Raw genomic sequence first — 19,331 nt, forward strand, 5'->3', positions numbered from 1 at the left:
CACCGGCAAGAAAGGGCTGGTGGCAGAGCAGAGGCCTCGCGGGGCCCACGCGGAGACAAATAAAGACAAGGTTGCACACCGTCAGAATCTGTCGTGTGTTTTTCCTGCCGGACGGGAGCAACACCGACATATGGTCACCTTCGGATGCAGTTCAAGAACAAAGCATAACCCCACAGCCAAGGACCTCTATAGCCAAAAGGCTTGTATTGTCACAAAAGCCACCACAGATGGAAGAGTTGGCCAGTGCTGAGTGAGCACTAACTATATGCCAAGCACTGTGCTACTGTATTTCATATGCTTTACTTTTTTTGTGTGTGTTACTTTCATAACAGTATTATAAGTGGTGCAGGCCCATAATTCCAGCACTTGGGAGGCTGAGGCAGGAGGACTGTTGCGAGTTCAAGATCAGCCTGGATTACAAAGTGAACTCAAGGCTAGCCTGAACTGCATAGCAAGACTTTGTCTCAAAAAGACAAAAATAGTAACAATAGTGTTGTTATTATTATTATTATTATTATTATTATTATTATAAGATAGGCAGCATGATTAATCTTCGTTTACTTGAGTAATGACCAGGCAGGCAGACTCCACAGCCTGCACTCTATAAACAGCAGGCTAAATAATGCCCCCTTCTCAAACAGGTCCAGGCAATCCCTGGAATCTGCACTTTGGAGAAGTTCTCTGCAACACCTTGATGGGCCCAATGTAATCACAGCATTCTCAAGAATGAAGAGGAATAGAGTCACAGAGAGATGTCAGAGTGGCTTGCTACAATGGTGGCATACATAATCCCAGCCGACTGGGCAAGCTAAGGCAAGAGGATCACAATTTTGAGACCAGCCCAGGCCACATAGCAAAACCCTATCTCAAAATAAAAATTTAAAATAAATAAATTAAAAAGACTGGCTAACTCACTGGTAGAACACTTGTTTAGTATATGGGAGGCCCTGGGTTCAATATTCAGTACCATAAAAAAAAGAAAGCAAAAAAGTGATCTAATGGGACAAACTCAACTCATCACTACTCATCTTGGTGGAAGGAGCCACCAGCCAAGGAATGCAGGCAGCCTCTAGAAGCTGGAAAAGACAGATGGATTCTCCCCAGAGCCTCCAGAAGGAACCAGCCCGGCTAACACATTTCAGGCTCCAGACCTGCAGAGCTGCAAGACAAATTTGTTATGGCAAGATGCTAAATTGATGGTAATTTATTATTAGCAATAGAAAACTAATACAGCTAACATGTAAAATTTGGACATTTTCTTTTCTTTTCTTTTCTTTTTTACCTTGTAAGTCACACAAACAATTTTGGACATTTTCACAAAATAATGTAGCCGAAGATACACAGAACCTTCCCCGTTTCAGACAGTGTACTTCCGGTTGCACTGCGGTCCTCAGCTGCTTATGTCTGTTTAGGTGACCTACTGAGTCTCTTTAGGCATTGAGTTTTCAGGAGCATGCACTAAGCTATGCTGTTTCCCAGACAACGGAATTTCAGTAACTGAAACAGGCAGGTAGTCTGGCGAGATAGCGCAGCGCAATAATCCCAACACTTTGGGGGACTGAGGCAGGAGGATTCCGAGGCCAAGCCCAGCCTTAGCGATTTAGTGAGCTCCTAAATCAAAATTAAAAAGCTGGGGATGTACCTCAGTGTGAAAGCCCTAGGTTCAATCCCCAATAGAAGGGGAAAATCTAGCAGGTAAATAATAGGATCAGCCCTATCGATTTAACAATCCTGTCGCTCGTACAGAGCGATTTAGGGCAAATTCACCTCTGTATGCCTAAATTTCCTTTCCCCACCACCAATGCTTTGATTTGGGGTCCCGCGGACCAGCACGCTTTGCCTGTCGGCCTGCAGTTTCTGCAGCCCGCCGCCTCCCCCGGCCGGCAGGGGGCGCACGGCCTCCGGATGCTAATGAGCCCCGAGGCCCCGCCTCCTGCCGGAAGTGGCTCTCGGGGGCGGGGCCTGCGAGCGGGACCCGGGCCGTGCGGGAGCCATGGCGGCCTCAGAGGCGGCGGCGGCGGCGGAACCCGCGGCTCTGGCGGCGGGCGCCCCGGCCGTCCCAGCGGCCGCGAGGGGAACCGCCGCCGCCGCCTCGGGCCCGTGGGGGACTCCGGGGTCCCGGCTGAGGGGCAGCCGGCCACGGCCCGCGGCGACCCGGCAGCAGCCCGCGGCCCCGGCGCCGCCGGCCCGGGAGCTGATCCAGCCGTCGGTGAGCGAGCTGTCGCGGGCCGTGCGGACCAACATCCTGTGCACCGTGCGCGGCTGCGGCAAGATCCTGCCCAACAGCCCGGCGCTCAACATGCACCTGGTCAAGAGCCACCGCCTGCAGGTGAGCGCGGCGGGCCGGGCCTGGCTCCCGAAGCGCGGGGCGCACGCACGGCCCGGGGCGCGGGGTCCGGCGGGGCGGAGGAGGCGCGCGCGCGGCGGCCGGAGCCTGCCCTGCGGGGGGCCCACAGCCCTCAGCACCTGGCCGGGGTGCACCTGAGCCCCACTGCTGTGGATGGACGTCAGCCTGCGGGGCCCGCACCCCTCCCAGGTCCTGCCGGTGCTTCAGGGTGGGCTCCGAGCCCCTCCAGGGACGAGCGTCCCTGGGAACTGCTCGGGAATGAGACCCGAGGGATTCTTCCAGAGGGCCACAGTGTAAGGTGACAGTGGTGCGATCTGGCCGTCATCAGCGTCGTATAAACAAGGACCAAGGATTTTCAACCTTTGGTACTCTATGGAAAGCTTATTAAAAATCCAGATGCCCGGCCCCACCCCAGACCGATTAAGTCATGATTCTTCAGTCATTACAGTAGGAGTTTACTTCATCGCTGAGTGTCAACTCCAGTCCTGAGGGCAACCGGGAAAGGGCAAGTCATTGAAAGCCGCGTGGGAATGCGTGGCTTTCCAGGATCCCATTTGATTCAGTTACCACTGTTGAATGTTCTAACCCACTTTTAGGTACATCTCTCTTGGAAATTTCTTAGAATCGGGCTTATAAGCTCCAAACAGCAGGCATTTTGAGGTTGTAGCCTGTCGCAGGACAGGTAAGGGCGCTGTCTGTGAAGGGAGTTGTATCTACCAGCTGAACCAAAGAGCAGCTGAGTGCGTCCTGGGAACATCCAGCAGGAAATGCACCCAGGGTTTTGCTAAAGACCGTGCTGGAGTTTTGGGTTTCATCAGCACTCAGGTGCAACATCGGGAACACTTTTCAATGTATTATTTCCTCTTCATACTAAATTTGAGCCAAATCTTTCATTTTCTTAATTTTATCCTAACTTAGGTGTGCGAACTGTGTACTTATAGGGCTTCTACAGCTTAATTTGTTGTTTCTCTACACTTACACAACAGCCAAGACCGGCCTTCAGTGTCATCCCCTCTGCGGTGACCGCCAAGGAAAGGCATTGTGTCTTGGCGCAGAAGGTGAAGCTGCCTGTTGCGGGGACTCTCCCTGGTGTTGGTCGAAATCACTCTGGCCAGCGTTTCTTTGCAGTTTGTATTGTTCTTGTCTCAAGAATTGCTGTCAGGGACTTTCTGTGTCTCAAGACTTTATTAAGCCTCTGCTTGCATAATGATAACCACTTTTTAGGTCGAGTTGAATCGAATGCAAGACACTTATTTCTGATTATGCTTTAAAAGATATCTCAAGTTTGGGAATCCACAAGAGACCAGGATATGACACAGGAATATGTTTGAGCAAATAAAAATGACCACTGACACCTCTTCTCTTGGAAGCAGCACCCTGCCTTGCGGAAGCCACACGAAGTCCTTCTTCCCATCTGAGGTCTTCCGTCTTTTGGCTGCCACTCACCTGCAGATGGCACAGTGTCCCCAGGCTCTCTCTGAACAGAAACATCGAGCAGTCGAAATATGGACTCTTAGAAGCTTCCTGCCTGGGTCAGCAGGGTGATCCTTTTCAGTAGGAATTAAAGAAGTCTCCCCCAGAATCACCACTGTCGTTTTTTCCTGCTCTCTTCTGCCTTTCTAACCTCAATGCCCGCAGCCTCGGCCATCTGCCGTCCTGGTAGGAAGACCTTTTCTGTCTTGGACACAGGGTCTCGCCATGTAGCCCACACTGCCCTGGAACACCCGGAGATCCTCCTGCCTCCAAGTGCTGGGATTATAGGTGTGCCCCACTCCCATTTTCTTTAATAAAAGTGGCCCAGGGGACAGAAAATAGCCATGTCACTGTGGTGGTGCCCCTTGATGGGTTTTCCCATGTCCACATGGTGCTGACCAACTCCTCCCTTCAGCACTGACCTTCTTACTCTTCTCCCAAACCCAGCCTCCCACTTTTCGAATGCACCAGTGCTCCCCCAATCAGCTCTCACTAGGTCATTCTGCCCGCCCCTTTACCTCCATCCCTGTGGATTCCAAATAAAGCCTGTGGTTTTTCCTTTGTTCCCTCCAGAGGGTGCTTGTCTGTTCAGCAGCTCTCCTGTGCCCGCAATAAATGCCTCTTCTTTCTTTCTCTGTTCTCTCTCCTTTGTCTCTCTCTCTCTCACTTCAAAGGACCAGCACCCTAGGCCAACAAATCCTCACCTCATTACTGCTGGAAGGCACTTCAGTTCACACATTACTGCATTGTTTTGGTTTCATTTGACTTTTCAGACAAGATCTTGCTGTGTAACTCAGGCATCCTTGAACTCTTAAGCAGTCCTCCTGCCTCAGCCTCCTGAGTGCTGGGATTATAGTTGTGAGCTATACACCCCCAGCTTCATTACTACATTTTTGACACATGTTCTCACAGAGAACTGGAGAGAGGAGGCAAGAGAAGGCACAGGACAGGGCCTTCCTGGAGAGCGGGCTGTGGTTTCAGGAATATCCTGGATCAGTCAGGTGTTGGCACCACTCTTCTGCCCTCAGGCTACACTGAGTGTGTGGACTATCTTCTATTCAGTGGAAATTTTCATGGTCTGGGTTAGAGATAACTGCATTACTCTAATTTCTTTTGTTATTTTTTATTTATTTTTGAGCCACAAGTCTTACTGTGTAGGTCATGATGGACTTGAACTCACTGTGTAGCCCAGAACGCCAAGTGATCCTCTTGCCTCAGCCTCCCAAATGCTGAGATTAAAGGCATGTCCCACCACACTCAACTAACTGTTGCTTTTATGTTTTCCAGGCTATGGTCATTTTTATTGCTTTCTGTATTAGATGCTGTATAGTTCTCAGTTTATTGTAATCTTTTCTTCCAAAGATACTCCACCTGCAATCAAATATCCCATTCCGAATGTAAATGATGACCAGATAGCTCTGAAAAAGATGATGGGTAAGGACAGGGAACGGAATTGGAAGCTGCAGAGTATTTGCTGCCTTTGGCTTTATATGGGATCTTAGTTCCGTGTCTGTACTCAGTGACCATATGGAAACCTGGACCCTGCTAGCTCACCTTGCCTGCAGAGGGATCCACGGGAGATGGGAGCTGCGCTGACTGGAGAGCTGGAATGATGGGGAGAGGAAGAGTGGGAGGAGCGGGCCTCCCCTGACTGCCAGAAAGGCTTTTGTTCCTTGCATCTGAATGCAACCAAGGGGACAGGAGAGAGCACTTAAGAACCTCTTATCGAGCAGCATTTAATTTTTAAAGCATGGCTTGCAGGGCTTTGTATTCTATTCCATCCAGGGGTTTGCGTTCAGTGATTTGCCAGAAAAAATCCTTTAAAAGGAACAGAAAGGTTCCAGCTTGCTCCGTCGAGCATATTATAGACGAATTACTGATTTTCTGTTTGCAACAAGATGACAAAAGCAAACTGGTTTCCTTCTCACGTGCTCTCTGTGAGGTGGTCACATGCAGACCGCATTTGCAGGTCTCTGCAGGCCTCCCCTTCTCCTGCACTCTTCAGCTGTATTTCTCCTTCACCTTATTTCATTCTTGCTCATTTTCTTTATCAGTCCATGTTTGTAGTATGTAAGGATCACATTCCTTCTGGGGCGCTGACCCACGGACATAGCCCATCTTTTCTCATCTCCTTCCCCTCTACTCCCTGTCTCCTCCTTCCATCTCTCGATTCCTTTCCCTTCTGCCAACGATCTGTCTCTCTGTTGCAGCACAGTTAATGCCAGCTAATCTTGAAAGCGGCTTGTGTCCATCAGCAGATGAATGGGTAAGGGCCTCGTGGTGTTTATAACCATGGAATACTGCTCTGCTGTAAAGAAGGATCAATGGGGTCCTCGTGTGTGTTTTCCCATCTTGTTTTTAAATCATTTTATCTCTTGCAAATTCTGTCACTTAAAATGTTCTGCAGAGTATTTTGGTTTTGAGACAGGGTCTCCATGTACAGTCCAGACCAGCCTTATGCTGGCCTCCGCTACCACCCTCCTGACTCGGCCTGCTGAGTGCTGGAGTCACAGGTGCCATCCACCGTCCCTGGCATACAGTGTTTATTGTGGTGGACATTTGTTTCAGTGAGACACACAAAAGATACAGTGCCAGAGTCTCGTACATTTTATTCATAAACAGAACACCACTTCCTGCTGTGCTCGTTCAGGGTACCACTGCCATTTCTCCCCTCCCCGGCCTGCCCTTGAGCTCCCTGACTCAGGACAGGGTGGGAAGAAGCTGCGCTCAGAGAGTAGGAGCGAGCGCGGTGTTGGGTGCAGGAGACCGTGGCCTGGGGGGAGGGGGGGGGTGTTGTCATCCGTTTGTGTTTAGTGGCCTCATTCCCACACAGGGAACGACTCTGGCCCAGGAGCTGGGTGGACTTGCGCTGTACAGGACGCTTAAAAGATTTTAGGTTGGGGGGGGGTTGTTTGTTTGTTTGGGGGTTTTTTGGTACTGGAGATCGAACTCATGACCTAGTACTTGCCAGGCAGGCACTCATACTGCTGAGCTAAATCCCTGGCCTGGATTTTGGGTTTTCTAATGAGGGATGCTTACCTAGTAATGCCTGCACAGATGTCTGAACATCTGGACTCTGAGACACGTGGGGTCTGGAGCACTCTGGAGGAGGGAAGCCCTGCCCTCGGGGACAGAGTCACATGGAAGAGACAGAGAGTTGGGAGCTCTGTGGGAAGGGGCGTGGGGCCACCAGCTGGAGCAGCCGGACCTGGCCACGTGTGAATGCAGAAGAGACAGAAACAAGAGAAGGTGTAATGACACAGTCCAGAGCTGGGGACCTGAGCAGAGAAGGGAGAGACCAGACATGGCGCCTCAGGGGAGCCAGGCTCCTGTCACGGTGCAGGAACCTGGCGGGGGGGCAGGGCCGCCAGCACCCTGGGTTCCATTAGGAGTGTCGAAGAGACCTAGCGCGGGAGAGCAGCTCCCCAGCATGTGATCCAGCCTGATAATGTTCTATGAAAGAAGCTAATGTTCAAGCCGGCTGTGGTGGCACGCGCCTGTAATCCCAGCGCTTGGCAGGCTGAGGCAGGAGGGCAGCCCAGGCTACGCTGTGAGTTCCCAGGCAGCGTGAACTACATATACCAAGACCCAGTCTCAGAAAAATAGAATGGAATAGAAAAAATAGCTTTTTAACAAGGAAGGAGGGCCGGGGTACAGCTCAGGCACAGCGCCTGCCTGGCAGGAGCAAGGCCCTGAGTTTGAGTCCCAGTACCGAAAAAAAAAAAGAGCTCAGAGCCCTGTGGAGCATTCGCCCCACGCTTCATTCTCTCCTGTCACACTCTGCTCTCTTTGTTCCGCTGAGAACAGGAGAAGGAAAACTCCAAAGAGATTGAAAATGTCCCATAGAACAGCGGATGGCTTGGGCCAATGAGGGGAGGTTGGCAGGCTGGGCGGTGTCAGTTGCCATTAAACTCACAGCTACCAGAACACAGAAAAAGCAGCCCCAGTCCGTCCGTCATGGACAGAAGGCATGAAGTGCCCTTTGGGTAAGTTTATTGGTGTCCAGTTAGTTGGCAAAAAGGGAAAGAAAGAACAGAAGCCCCGCAGCCAGTAACTTGTGCCTAACGTGAAGTAGGCACTGTGCCGAGCCCTTGGTCTGAATTACCCTGGGCCCCACAAGCTAAGCTGTCCCCATCTCACAGATGCGGAAGCCAAGGGTCAAGGTAAAGGGGCAACCTGGAGAATCCCAGCTATAGAGAGCAGCCGCAGAGCCCCGGGTAACACCTGCACCTGGAGCTCGGGGACGCTGCACGCCAGAACATTTCACACCCAGACGTGGATCCCCAGTTCCACCAAAAGCATCACATCAGAAGGAATACCTCGGCTGGGCGAGGGTCCCTAAATCTTTACTCTGTGGTACTATATAGTGACTCTAGGGACTTCTCGCTGAGCTGCATCCCTGGCCCTTTTATTATTTTTTATTTAGAGATAGGGTCTTGCTAACCTCTCAAGATGCCCAGGCGGGGCTTGGACTCACGATTCTCCTGTTGCAGCCTCCCAGAGCACTGGGATCGCAGGCTTGGCCGCCAGCCTAGCAGGCGTGGATGTTTGCACAGTGCGATTCTCAGGGCTTCCAGGGTGGAGACTGCACCGCCTTTAGCGTGCTTGCTTTCCTCTTCTGTTTCGGAAACATGGTCTCTCCGTGTATTCCAGATGGGCCTCACACTCGCAGTGATCTTCCTGCTCAGCCTCCTGAGTGCTGGGATAGTAAGTGTGTACAACCGTGCCCAGCCTGCTTTCTTTCTAAAGCAGAAACACTACAGAAAGGTGTGTTAGTTTCTGCCCTGAAGAAATTCAGTTGGGAAACAGAAACCTCACAGGAAACTGACCGCAGCCTGAGGCGGCAGGATTGCCCTGAGTTCGAGGCCAGCTTGAACTATGTAGCAAGCCCTGTGTCCAAAAACAAAGAGAGAAAAGGACAGTATTGAAGGTAGATGAAATGCAGGGCTGGAGTTCAGGGCAAGTCCGGAGCCTCAGCTGTGCCTGTGTGTGCGGCGAGCTTGGAGGGTTGCGCGTGTGACCTGGACGCTCCCTGCTAATCCGGATCCTGAGGCACAGCGCGTCCTGGGCCAGGTCCCCGCAGCGCTGCGGGCTCGTCAGGCCTGTGCGGCTGTCATCCGGATCTGCCGGCCTGAGTGGGCGGGAGTGGAGTGGAGTGGGAAAAGCTGGTGTGGGCGGGCGGAGCGGGCTGAGTGTGAACAGGGGACCGGAAAAGCAGCAGCGTGACGGCCGTTGGCGGCCGGGTGGCTTGGGAGTCTGTGTCCCTGGCCGCACCTCGCAGGGGTGCAGCACTCTCTGGAATGGCAGGTTTGGATGACGCTGGAGAGAAAGGCAGTGGGTCGGGAGCTGCTTGAGGGTCCGAGTGGCCGCACGCGGCCCGCAGGACTGTACAGGGTTGAGCGTGGGACCGGGCAGCCGCTTTTCTCAGCCACCGAGCAGGCACAGGCCAGGTCAGTCACATCCCTGAGTCCCCGAGGAAGCAGGCAGGGCGGTTTGTGGCCGTCACTGAAACAGCTGATGCGGAGAGGAGATGGCTGTGCCCGCACTGGTGGCCCTGGTCCATGGGACACTAGAGGAACAGTTTTCAGCAGTAGCACCCAAGGCCTGAGCACACCCATTTCTTTGGGACCCACAGAGAGAAGCTGTCACCCCCAACAAAAAAGAGCGGCAGTCTAGATGTGGTGGGACATGCATGTGCACTGAGCACTCAGGAGGCTGAGGCAGGGGAAAAATGAATTGGAGGCCAGTCTGGGTTGCACAGTGAGTTCAAGGCCATAGGCTACATGGGCAGACCCTGTGTCACAGGGGCAAGAGGTGGTGACCCCACACCAAACAAAGCAAAATAACAGAAAAAGAGAAACAATTTTGGGTCAAGATGCCAGACAACAGTTTTACTGCAAGTCACCTGTAGTCCCCACCCTGCAGCCTGTGAGCTGGCATCTCAAGCTAACCCAACTCAGCAAGCATTTTAAAACTCCCAGCTAAATAGTCAGTTGAACCGGGGGTGGTGGTGTACACATAGGTATGCACAGAAGGCTGAGGCAGGAGGTTCTCTTGGACCTGAGAGCTGGGTACACAGGCATGTGCCAACTGGGCTAAGGAGGCTAGGGCAGGGGCATCACTGAAATTCTGATGCCAGGAATTCAGGATCAGCCCAGGCAACATAGCAAGACCTGTCCTCTTACAAATAATTTTTTTAAATGTAAAGAATGTTTACAAGTTAATTGCATATCTAACAAAAAATTATTAAGACTGAGTTAGTATATTAATAAAAAGTATAGCTGGGCATGATGTTGTGTGCCTGTAATGCCAGCCCTTGGGAGGCAGAGGCAGGAGGATCAATGAAAGTTTGAGATCGGTCTGGGCTATGTAGTGAGACCTTGTCTCAAAAAAAAAAAAAAAAACAAAAAACAAAAAGAAACAAACGGTTAAAAAGTGCTGCGGAAGTCAGTGCCTGAGCGTAGGATTGAACCCAAGTGCCTCAGTGCCTGAGGGTGCCGAGGACCAAACCCAGGACCTGAAGCACGTCAGGGAGATGCACAGGCCCTGAACTCATTCCCAACCCGTGAAAGCTGTTCATCCTGGGCGCTGCATGATTACAAATGTCAAATATAGCAAGACATCCAAAGGTGTGCCAGCAGCCCTCGGCTACATGGTGGGGCAGTGTGACGGTCAGAGAAAGTCAAGGTGCCACTGATTAGGAGGCCCCGGGCCTGGTCACAAAGGTTTCTCAGGGACACAGACTAAGAACCTTGGAGGTACAAAAACAGACCAGCCTGGCTAAGGAGGCTAGGACAGGAGCATCACTGCACTTCTGACGCCAGTCGGACTAAGCAAGCCTGTCTCAAAACACCAAGAAAGAAAGCAAGAAAGGAGAAAAAAGACCAGAGATGATGCCCAAATCTTGAGCCTGTGGTCACTACACATACAATCCCACTGCAGCAGAAGCTGGCTACCAGGGTAGAGGTCCAAGTTTAGGCAACATTGTAAAAGAACAGAAAGAAGTAAGATTTTTTTTTTAATAAAGGAGTTTTGATGTTGGGCATGTAACTGCTTAGCATGCCCTGCAAAAATAAAATAGAGTTGCATATGATTTCAGTAAGAAAAGTGGCCACCACAATCAATGTATGCCTGTAATTCCAGCTGAGTCAGGAGAATTGTGAATTTGTGGCCAGCCTGGACTACGTAATGTAATCCTGGCTCAGAAAAGCGGAGAAGCATAGAGAGAAAACTGTTTTTGTGGAATTTTTGAAAAAATTCTTAACAGACTTATCGACGTATAATTTACACACTATGATATATACCTGTTTTAAGTGACTCCATTCTTTCTAGTGGAATTATACTTTTATAATCTACTAGATTACACTACTAGATTTATACTTGTATAAATCTACTAGATTTGTACTTGTAAAAGTATAATCAGTTATCAGACTGCTGCTCCCTGTGTCAGCGACACTGGGGTTCTCTGTATCCCAAACATAGAATTGAGCAGGAGACCGTAGTAGGAGGGAGGCAGAGATTTGTGACAGGAAATGCACACTGCGTGGAGCGCGAGTGGGTCGAGTTGACCTCGTAGCATCCTGTCTGCTCCAGGGGGCTCCCAGGGACAGCGCCCAGAGCTGGCCGCGGTGGGTGGTGAAACTGACCTCCCCGGGTGCAGAGCCCGATGCCGCCACACAGAGCTGCAGCTCGGGTATGTTTTCCTAGAATGTGGGGAGAACGCGGTAGAGGTGGGGCTGGCGACTGGCTACACCCTTTTTTAGTCAGCTCTGCGTCTCTACCCTCAGGCCTGGTGAAAAGGCCTTGACTGGGGGCACGGGAGGGCTGCAGCAGAGCGCAAGGTCCCTGGGCAGGCAGAGACGGGTGGAGTTTAAGGGGGCGGCGAGAGTGACGTAGGGACAGCTGGTGGGGGAGTGCTGCGCATGCGCCAAAAGCAGGACGTTCAGTTTTCAGGTTGGCGCAGGAATGGGGGAGTCAGTGTTGAAGGGGGGTGCTGTCCTGCATCACGTGGGTCGGCGCCACGCTGAGCCCGGCAGCGCTTCCCATAGACGGAACCCATCGCTGCACGGGGGAGTTTTGGATTTTTAGGGCCGTGAACGGCTCATGACAGCGGGTTCCCCGTGACTGAGCAGTCCCCGCGCTGCTTATGGGGCCCAGGCCAGGGTGCAGGGTGCACGCCCAGGGCCGGCTCCAGCAGGACCTGGGGACAAAGGGGAGCGCCGGAGGCTCCCGGGTCTCCTGTCTGGCGGCCCAATTCGTCTCGCCTGAGAAGCACCCCTTGCCCACTTTCAGGCACGGCTTTCTTCCCCACCAGCCCGGGCGTCGGTGTGCTGGAAATAGTGATGGAAAGTAATTTTGCTTTGCAGGACGGCATAGTAAACCCGACAGTAAGAAAAGACTTGAAGACGGTGCCGAAATTCTACTGCTGTCCCATCGAGGGCTGCCCCAGAGGCCCCGACAGACCCTTCTCACAGTTCTCTCTCGTGAAACAGGTATGCTGCTTTTTTAGTACTCTCCTGGGACACTGAGCGCAGGGACCGCGCGGGCCAGCGGGTGGGAGCGCCGAGTCGCAGCCCGGCGGTGCTCAGCCTCCTGTGCCCCCCCCAGCACTTCATGAAGATGCACGCCGAGAAGAAGCACAAGTGCGCCAAGTGCGGCAACTCCTACGGCACCGAGTGGGACCTGAAGAGGCACGCGGAGGACTGCGGCAAGACCTTCCAGTGCACGTGCGGCTGCCCCTACGCCAGCAGGACGGCGCTGCAGTCTCACGTCTACCGCACGGGCCACGAGATCCCCGCGGAGCACAGGTGACGGCGGCCGGCCTGGGGGCGACTTCCAGGAGAGGCGGCACCATCACCAAGGGGCGACGGCCGCGGGAAGGAGGGGAGCAGGGCTGCGCGGAAGAGGCTGCTCCCCAAACCGCAGCAGCGCATGTTCCTGCTTTTTGTTGTTTTAGTTTTCTCTGGTGTGGGACTCCCCACCCCCGCACGAGACACGGTGGTGTCCGTGTGGGCTGTGGCTGGCCCGCACGCACTGTGTCACCCAGACTGGCTTCGAGTTGGTTATGCCCTGCCTCGGCCTCCTGAGTGCTCCGCGTGCGCGCGCCGCTGTAGCACAGGGCCGCCTCTGTACCTCCGGTGCTGCTGGCCCCTTTTGTTTTATTTGTCCTCCGTGAGGGGCTCACTATTCCCACCTGAAAACGCCCCTCCCAGGGTCAGGCTGCTAAGGGTGAGTTTCATCCCGAGCTGCGCTTTAAGCCAAGGTCCATCTTCCTGTGCTGCAGTAGCGGCCTCCTGCTTAGCTCTCCTTCTAGTTCTGGTGCTCACAGCCTTAAACAAGAGAGGCGTCCCTTCTTCCCAGTGTGCTCCTCTTCTGGACCGCTGCCACCCTGACAGCCCGGATCTCAGGGTAGCCGAAAGGGCGACCTCTGTGGGTAGAGGGTGACCTCCCAGGGGAGAAGCCCTGATGTGGGGGAAGGCCGTGCTTTTACACTGCTGTCACTGTTTTCAGGGACCCACCTAGCAAGAAAAGGAAAATGGAGAACTTCCTGCAGAACCAGAAGCTGTCCGCAAAGACCATCGAATCCTTGAGCAGCCAGCCACACCCTCCGCAGGACCCCCAGGAACTGGAGACCTCAGAAATCAAACTTGTGGCCTCTCTTGAGGACTCTCAGGGCCCCAGGAAGCAGAGTGGCCCCACACCTCCGAGACACCCTCAGAAGCTGCTCCTCCCAAAGCCCAAGGTGGCCCTGGTGAAGCTTCCAGTCATGCAGCTGTCACCTATGCCAGTCTTCGTGCCCACGGCCGACTCCTCGACCCAGCCCGTAGTGCTGGGAGTCGATCAGGGCTCTGCAGCGGGCGCCGTGCACCTAGTGCCCCTGTCGGTGGGGGCCCTGATCCTGGGGCTGGACTCTGAGGCCTGCTCCCTGAAGGAGAGCCTGCCTCTCTCCAAAGTCATCAGTCCCAGCGTCGAGCCAGTCAGCACCGGCGTCCAGGTGAACTTGGGGAAGTGTCCTTCTAACCCTTCCCAGGAACTGGGGAGCCTGTGTCCAAGGAACGGCATTTCGTCCATCAACGTGCAGAAAGACCTGTCCTGCGCCTCACAGCACTTGGTCCCCTCTGTCCCATGGGTCGGCCCTGACTCCTCCGTGTCGTCTTGCTCTCAAACTGACCTGTCGTTTGATTCGCAAGTGTCCCTTCCCATTAGTGTCCACACTCAGACGCTCCTGCCTGGTTCTAAAGCAGTGTCATCCATCGCTGCTCAGACAGACGCCTTCATCGACCCCTGTCTTGAGCCAGGCGGGGTCTCCAGGGAGACCCAAACCTGCAGGGTACCGGAGCCCCCCAGCCACCCCATGCAGATGGACCAAGCTGGGATGTGTGGGGACCTCTTTGATAGTGTCCACTCCTCATACAGTGTCCCCACAGACAGTATGATAAGCAGCAGTTTAGTAGCGGAGACCGTCACCCACAGTTTATTACCTCAGAACACCCCGAAGGTTTTGAGTGATGACATGGAGAAATCCACGCCCCTGCTGCCCTTTGGTGGGCAGAGTGGCATGCTTCCTGCGCAGACCATGACGGACAACCAGACCCAAACCATGGACCTGCTCAGCGACCTAGAAAACATCTTGTCAAGCAACCTGCCTGGCCAGACGTTGGACAACCGTGGTCTTTTGTCTGACACCAATCCCGGGCCTGACACCCAGCTCCCCTCCGGTCCCACCCAGAACCCCAGCATCGATTTTGATATTGAAGAGTTTTTCTCCGCCTCCAACATCCAGACTCAGACTGAAGAGAGTGGCCTCGGCGCCATGAGCACAGAGCCAGTCCTGGAGTCGCTGGACATAGAGACCCAGACCGACTTCCTGCTCGCAGACCCGTCTGCGCCCCCTTACGGGTGCAGGGCCGGCGCCCACTTCCTAGGGCTCGAGATGTTCGACACGCAGACGCAGACGGACTTAAACTTCTTCCTGGACAGCAGCCCTCACCTGCCCCTCGGCAGCATCCTGAAGCACTCCAGCTTCTCCATGAGCACCGACTCCTCCGACACCGAGACCCAGACCGAGGGGCTGTCTGCCGCCCGGCACGCCCCCGAGCTGGAGGGCAAGGTGCAGCAGAGCAGTGCCGAGACGCAGACCAGCAGGTCGGGCCTCGAGGCCCTGGGGAGCTTGTTTCTCACCAGCAACGAGACGCAGACAGCCATGGATGACTTCCTGCTGGCCGACCTGGCCTGGAACACCATGGAGTCTCAGTTCAGCTCCGTCGAAACCCAGACGTGTGCCGAGCTGCACAACTTCTAAAGGAGCAGGCCAGTGCGGGTGGCATTGGCCATTTCCTCCTCCCAGACTTCAAAAAAAGGCCGAACAGGGATGACAGTGTTAGCTCCGGTGAATGTAGTCCATGACATGGTTGCTTAGGTTCTTTGCCATCCTTTCCTTTTGTACTTGTAAACAGTTCGCGTGTAAATGTGCGTGTATCATACAGTGTAAGATGTTGATCTGAAAATGTTTTCGTGTTGCCTACAGTCTCGCTTTCACAGCTGGTCTTTCCATCTGTGTTAAACGCGCTCAGCCATTTAGCGGAAGCCAAGCTTACCGGCACCGGGGTGCAGACTCCTCCCGTCTTCAGTGTCTTAGCAAGCGTGGCCCGAAAGCTGCACCTACAGTGCTCGAGATGCCACGGCACTGGTACCCACTTTGCTGCCTCTCCCCATCTCTGCTCCCCTCAGACACCACAGGAAACCGGGAAACCGCAGCTGTCTTTGTGCAGGTTTTACAGTGGTTTCCTGAAGTCCTTCTCCTGAGCAATCACTGATGCGGGCACAGTCCTGCCTCACCGGAGGTTGTGGCTGTGGAATTACCGCCTACAGACGGAGCAACCAGCACTTACCAGAAATGGCGAGGGTGACGAAGTTGAGGCTGGTTAAAGAGCACGGTACCTCCCTGTGCTCTCACCCCACCATCAACCCGGCAGACACCTGTGAGCAATGGTGTGGGGTCTCTGCACCCTGCACACGGTCCCTCAGCGGGTTCCACTGGGTGCCTGCCACGCGATCCCATCCTGACACCACCTGCAGCCCAGCCCTGCGGAGCGTCTGGCAAGCTGCCGGAAATCGGAGTCGCCATCTCTCCCTCCTTGAGTTCCTTTAATTTGCTAGAGCAGCTGGCACAGGACTCAGGGAACCACAGGCCGTGGGGTGGGTCTGGGCGACGAAGGGCTGCCGGGGGGGGGGGGGGGGCAGTGCGGGAAGGGGACAGAGCTGCCACGCCCACGCAGTTAGGACCTCCATGTTCTAGGACCTCCTGGGTTCAGCTGTCCAAAGCTCTTGGAACCCAGTTCTCTCGGGTTCTGATGGAGGCCTTGGTGATCAGCTTACCCTGCAGCCCCACTCCCCTCCGGGAGGCTGGTAAGAGGTGCAAACAGCCCAGCGGTCTAACCAGGATGGGTCCCATCCTAGTGCTGTCTGGGGCCGTCAGCCCCCAGTGATTGCAACAACAGCAAAGGCTTACTACAGAGTCCCGGGGGTTACAGCGTGTGCGCGCCAGAAGGGAGACCAGGTGTCCATGTCACATTACCACGTCCACAGACACCTCACTGCACCATGGCGGCTTCCCATCCACTTTGCCCACCGCTGCCTCCCAGGACTGTCCCTCCTCGGACTGCAAAAGCCGAAAAGGACGTTGCCCCCATGCCCAGATTCCACTACTTCGCACTTCAAAGCTTTACGGGACAAGGGTGCAATCTCTGGCCACTTCAAAGTGGCTTTTCCTTCACCCCCACTCATCTTTTCCCTGAATAAGGAAGCACGTTGGTCGAGGATATATATTGTGCCTTGAGGCTAAGTCATACAATAGATCCATCCAAATGCCGAGTCCTGCGCATCCTTGCTTTACTTAAGGAGTAACATAATCTTCAAAGAAAAGAAAGAAGGTGGAAACCTATTGCTTCAAGAACGTGTTCTGTGGTTTTGAGCCAAGCACACAGTCAAGTACGCTTCGCCGGTTCTTTGCATCCAAGGTCCTGACTTATAGTTGCCCAGCTGTCAGGAAAGTGACTCAGCCCAGCCTGTGAGGTCTGCATTTACTCCAAAATGCCCCGCACAGGTTTCTTCAGAGCGAAGAAGTGGACTAACGGTGCGCTGAAGCACGTCAGTGCCGTGCTGCTAACACTCATCCCAGCCCACACCACGACCTGATAAGGACAGACCAACAGCAGCCGGGCGGAGATGAGTTCAGCCTGTCGGACAGTGTGCTTCGATCGCAGTTGCCTGTGAACATGGGTTTCAAACATAAAGCCTTAACTTAAGATTGTCATTGTTTTAGAATTGTCACTGCCTTAATGTTCAGACATTTATTTAAGTCATCCTGATAAAGGAGAAATGCATGTTTGTTTATGGCTTTTTGTAAATATCAATGCAGTGATCTATGGCTTTAAATGTTTTTTGTGTGTCCGTGAAAATGTTTGTTAAGTCAGCCAATAGTTATTTACAGACAAATGGAGCATGTGATTGTTCTTCGTGTGCAAGAACTGTTTCTCCCCAAAACTGTAGTCCACTGGCTTGTCTTGAGGTTATTTGTAAAAACTGAAATCAGTGATTAAACAGAAACTAGTGTTCTTCTTTTGCTGTGAATTCTTCAAGCTCCTACTCATGGTGTGACTTACTCTGTTGCCTTAGCTGTTTACAAATTCCGTTTTCTGAAAGCCGCATGATGGAGTGATCGTTACTGTTACTGTCATTACTGTTCTGCCTTTGTTCATGAAAACACGCTAACAATTTTCCTGGAAAAGGTACTATTACCAGTTTCTGTTTTGGTGGACGGACCCAAAGACTATACACCCTAGGATTTCTTGTTTTGGGAGGGTTGGGGAACAGGGTCTTGTGCAGTTCAGGCTGGCCTTAAACTCAACTATGTAGCCTAGCCTGACCTTGAATTTGAAATAATCCTCTTGCCTCAGCCTCTCAAGTGCTGGGATTACAGGCATGCACCACCATGCCCAGCCAGGATTTCATTTTGTTTGAAAACATTTTCAACATATAGATTTAGTCAGTGGGCTTTTTTTTCTCTTATGACAGGATCTCACTGTGTTGTTCACTCTAGTTTTGAGCTCACTATGTAGTCCAGGCTGGCCTCCAACTCGAATTGTCTCAGCTGCCCGAGTGCCGGGATTACAGGTGTGCGTCACCACCCCCAGCTAGCAGATGAATTTACTCTGGCTCACCTATTCATCAGGTGTGACCTCTGGCAGCTGCCTGGGGTCCCTGTAAACTGTGGCTCTGGCTGAAGGACAGACACAAGAGGCTGGAAGATGGGTCGTTCTGGCCTCCATCACCGATGTGCAGGACCAGATCAGCGTGCTTCTGACTCCTCCAGGTAAAGACCAAACAAACATTTCAGGCCAGGGATGCAGCTCAGAGGCCCAGCACCTGCCCAGCTAGTGCGAGGTCCTTAGTTCAAGTCTGGTATCAACAAAATTTGAAAAATAAACATTTCATCTACTTACCTGAAAGATGCTAAGTAAAGTTTGAAGTTACCTTTTCATTTGAAGAAAATGCATAGCATCAGTCTAGCTGTGAAGTCACTGATACTAACACCAGCAAGTGACAGTCATTTTCATTTTCCGTCTATGGCTTCAGTTTTAGAGTGCTCAGAGGAAGCCCACCCGAACCTGCCCATACTGGCTTAGTGTAGAGCATTTGCTCCAGTAATTCTCCCACATTGGGTCATGCAAAAGCGCCTCTGCCAGTTAACTCCAGAGGAAAACGGTCCCCAGTCCCAGTGGGCAAATACACAGCTCGTTTAGTGCAGGTTTCAAACGTGCCAGAGTTAGAATTTCATTCTTCAGTATCTTGAGCCCAATCGTACCCACCCTACACCCTTCCTTTCCTTCTTCCTTGCTGACAAAGCCCCAGTTTTATCCTGCTAGATCGAAGGGGTAAATTATGTCAAATTTTGCCCCATTTAAACTGGCCCAAGAGACTCACCGTTTTCAGGGGCCGGCTTTGGTGTGGACGTGGAACTCAGTTTGACCCAGTGGGACCGGAGGCACCTGCTGGAGGACATCTGAGAAAGATACCTTTTACCAAGAAAAGGAGGCACCTGGAAGAAAGTGCCCGTGTTCTGCGGTAAACAAATAAACCCATGCGCCAAATGTCCTCATCAGTGCATTGAACGAGACCATAAGAACTGGAAAAGTGCTGGTCCGTACCCCAGGTAACCACCCCGCTTTGGGGAACTGTGCTTTAGGAATCATTCACTCTACACCGTCTTACTGCAGGTCATGGGAGTGATGCTTATGTTGCTGTACCTGAAAGGCTAGCGCTGTTCCTGAACTGCAAGCTGGTATCAATCCTGTTTCTCCTGTACCTTCTTTCTTTTGGGGAGGGTTGGATTTGGTATAATTTAAACCCACTGAAAGCACCATTCTATGATAAGGCGTGCTTGAGAAATAACTGGATGGCGTTCTCTAGGCTGGGTGTGGTGGTGCACACTTGCAATCCCAGGACTCAG

General features: G+C 52.9%; 1 protein-coding gene across 1 annotated transcript; it reads left to right on the plus strand.

The window, feature by feature from the left end:
• The first annotated feature begins 1,965 nt into the window (after positions 1-1,965).
• On the plus strand, positions 1,966-17,452 carry Atmin (ATM interactor). Its single transcript, XM_063247701.1, has 4 exons — positions 1,966-2,329; positions 12,187-12,312; positions 12,428-12,627; positions 13,331-17,452. Exons 1-4 carry the CDS (start codon positions 1,994-1,996, stop codon positions 15,120-15,122), a joined length of 2,454 nt encoding a protein of 817 aa, XP_063103771.1. The 5' UTR covers positions 1,966-1,993; the 3' UTR covers positions 15,123-17,452.
• Positions 17,453-19,331: the final 1,879 nt, after the last annotated feature.

This window comes from Cavia porcellus, unplaced genomic scaffold (assembly GCF_034190915.1).
Source record: "Cavia porcellus strain 051 isolate PalLab524CR breed Dunkin Hartley unplaced genomic scaffold, mCavPor4.1 scaffold_4, whole genome shotgun sequence".
Taxonomy (NCBI): domain Eukaryota; kingdom Metazoa; phylum Chordata; class Mammalia; order Rodentia; family Caviidae; genus Cavia; species Cavia porcellus.

Excerpts from the sequence above, each read along its gene's own strand:
- Atmin (XM_063247701.1), top strand. The coding sequence starts at position 1,994 with ATGGCGGCCTCAGAGGCGGCGGCGGCGGCGGAACCCGCGGCTCTGGCG. Across the intron at positions 12,313-12,427 it reads AGTTCTCTCTCGTGAAACAG|CACTTCATGAAGATGCACGC; the intron begins GTATGCTGCTTT and ends TGCCCCCCCCAG. Across the intron at positions 12,628-13,330 it reads GAGATCCCCGCGGAGCACAG|GGACCCACCTAGCAAGAAAA; the intron begins GTGACGGCGGCC and ends CACTGTTTTCAG.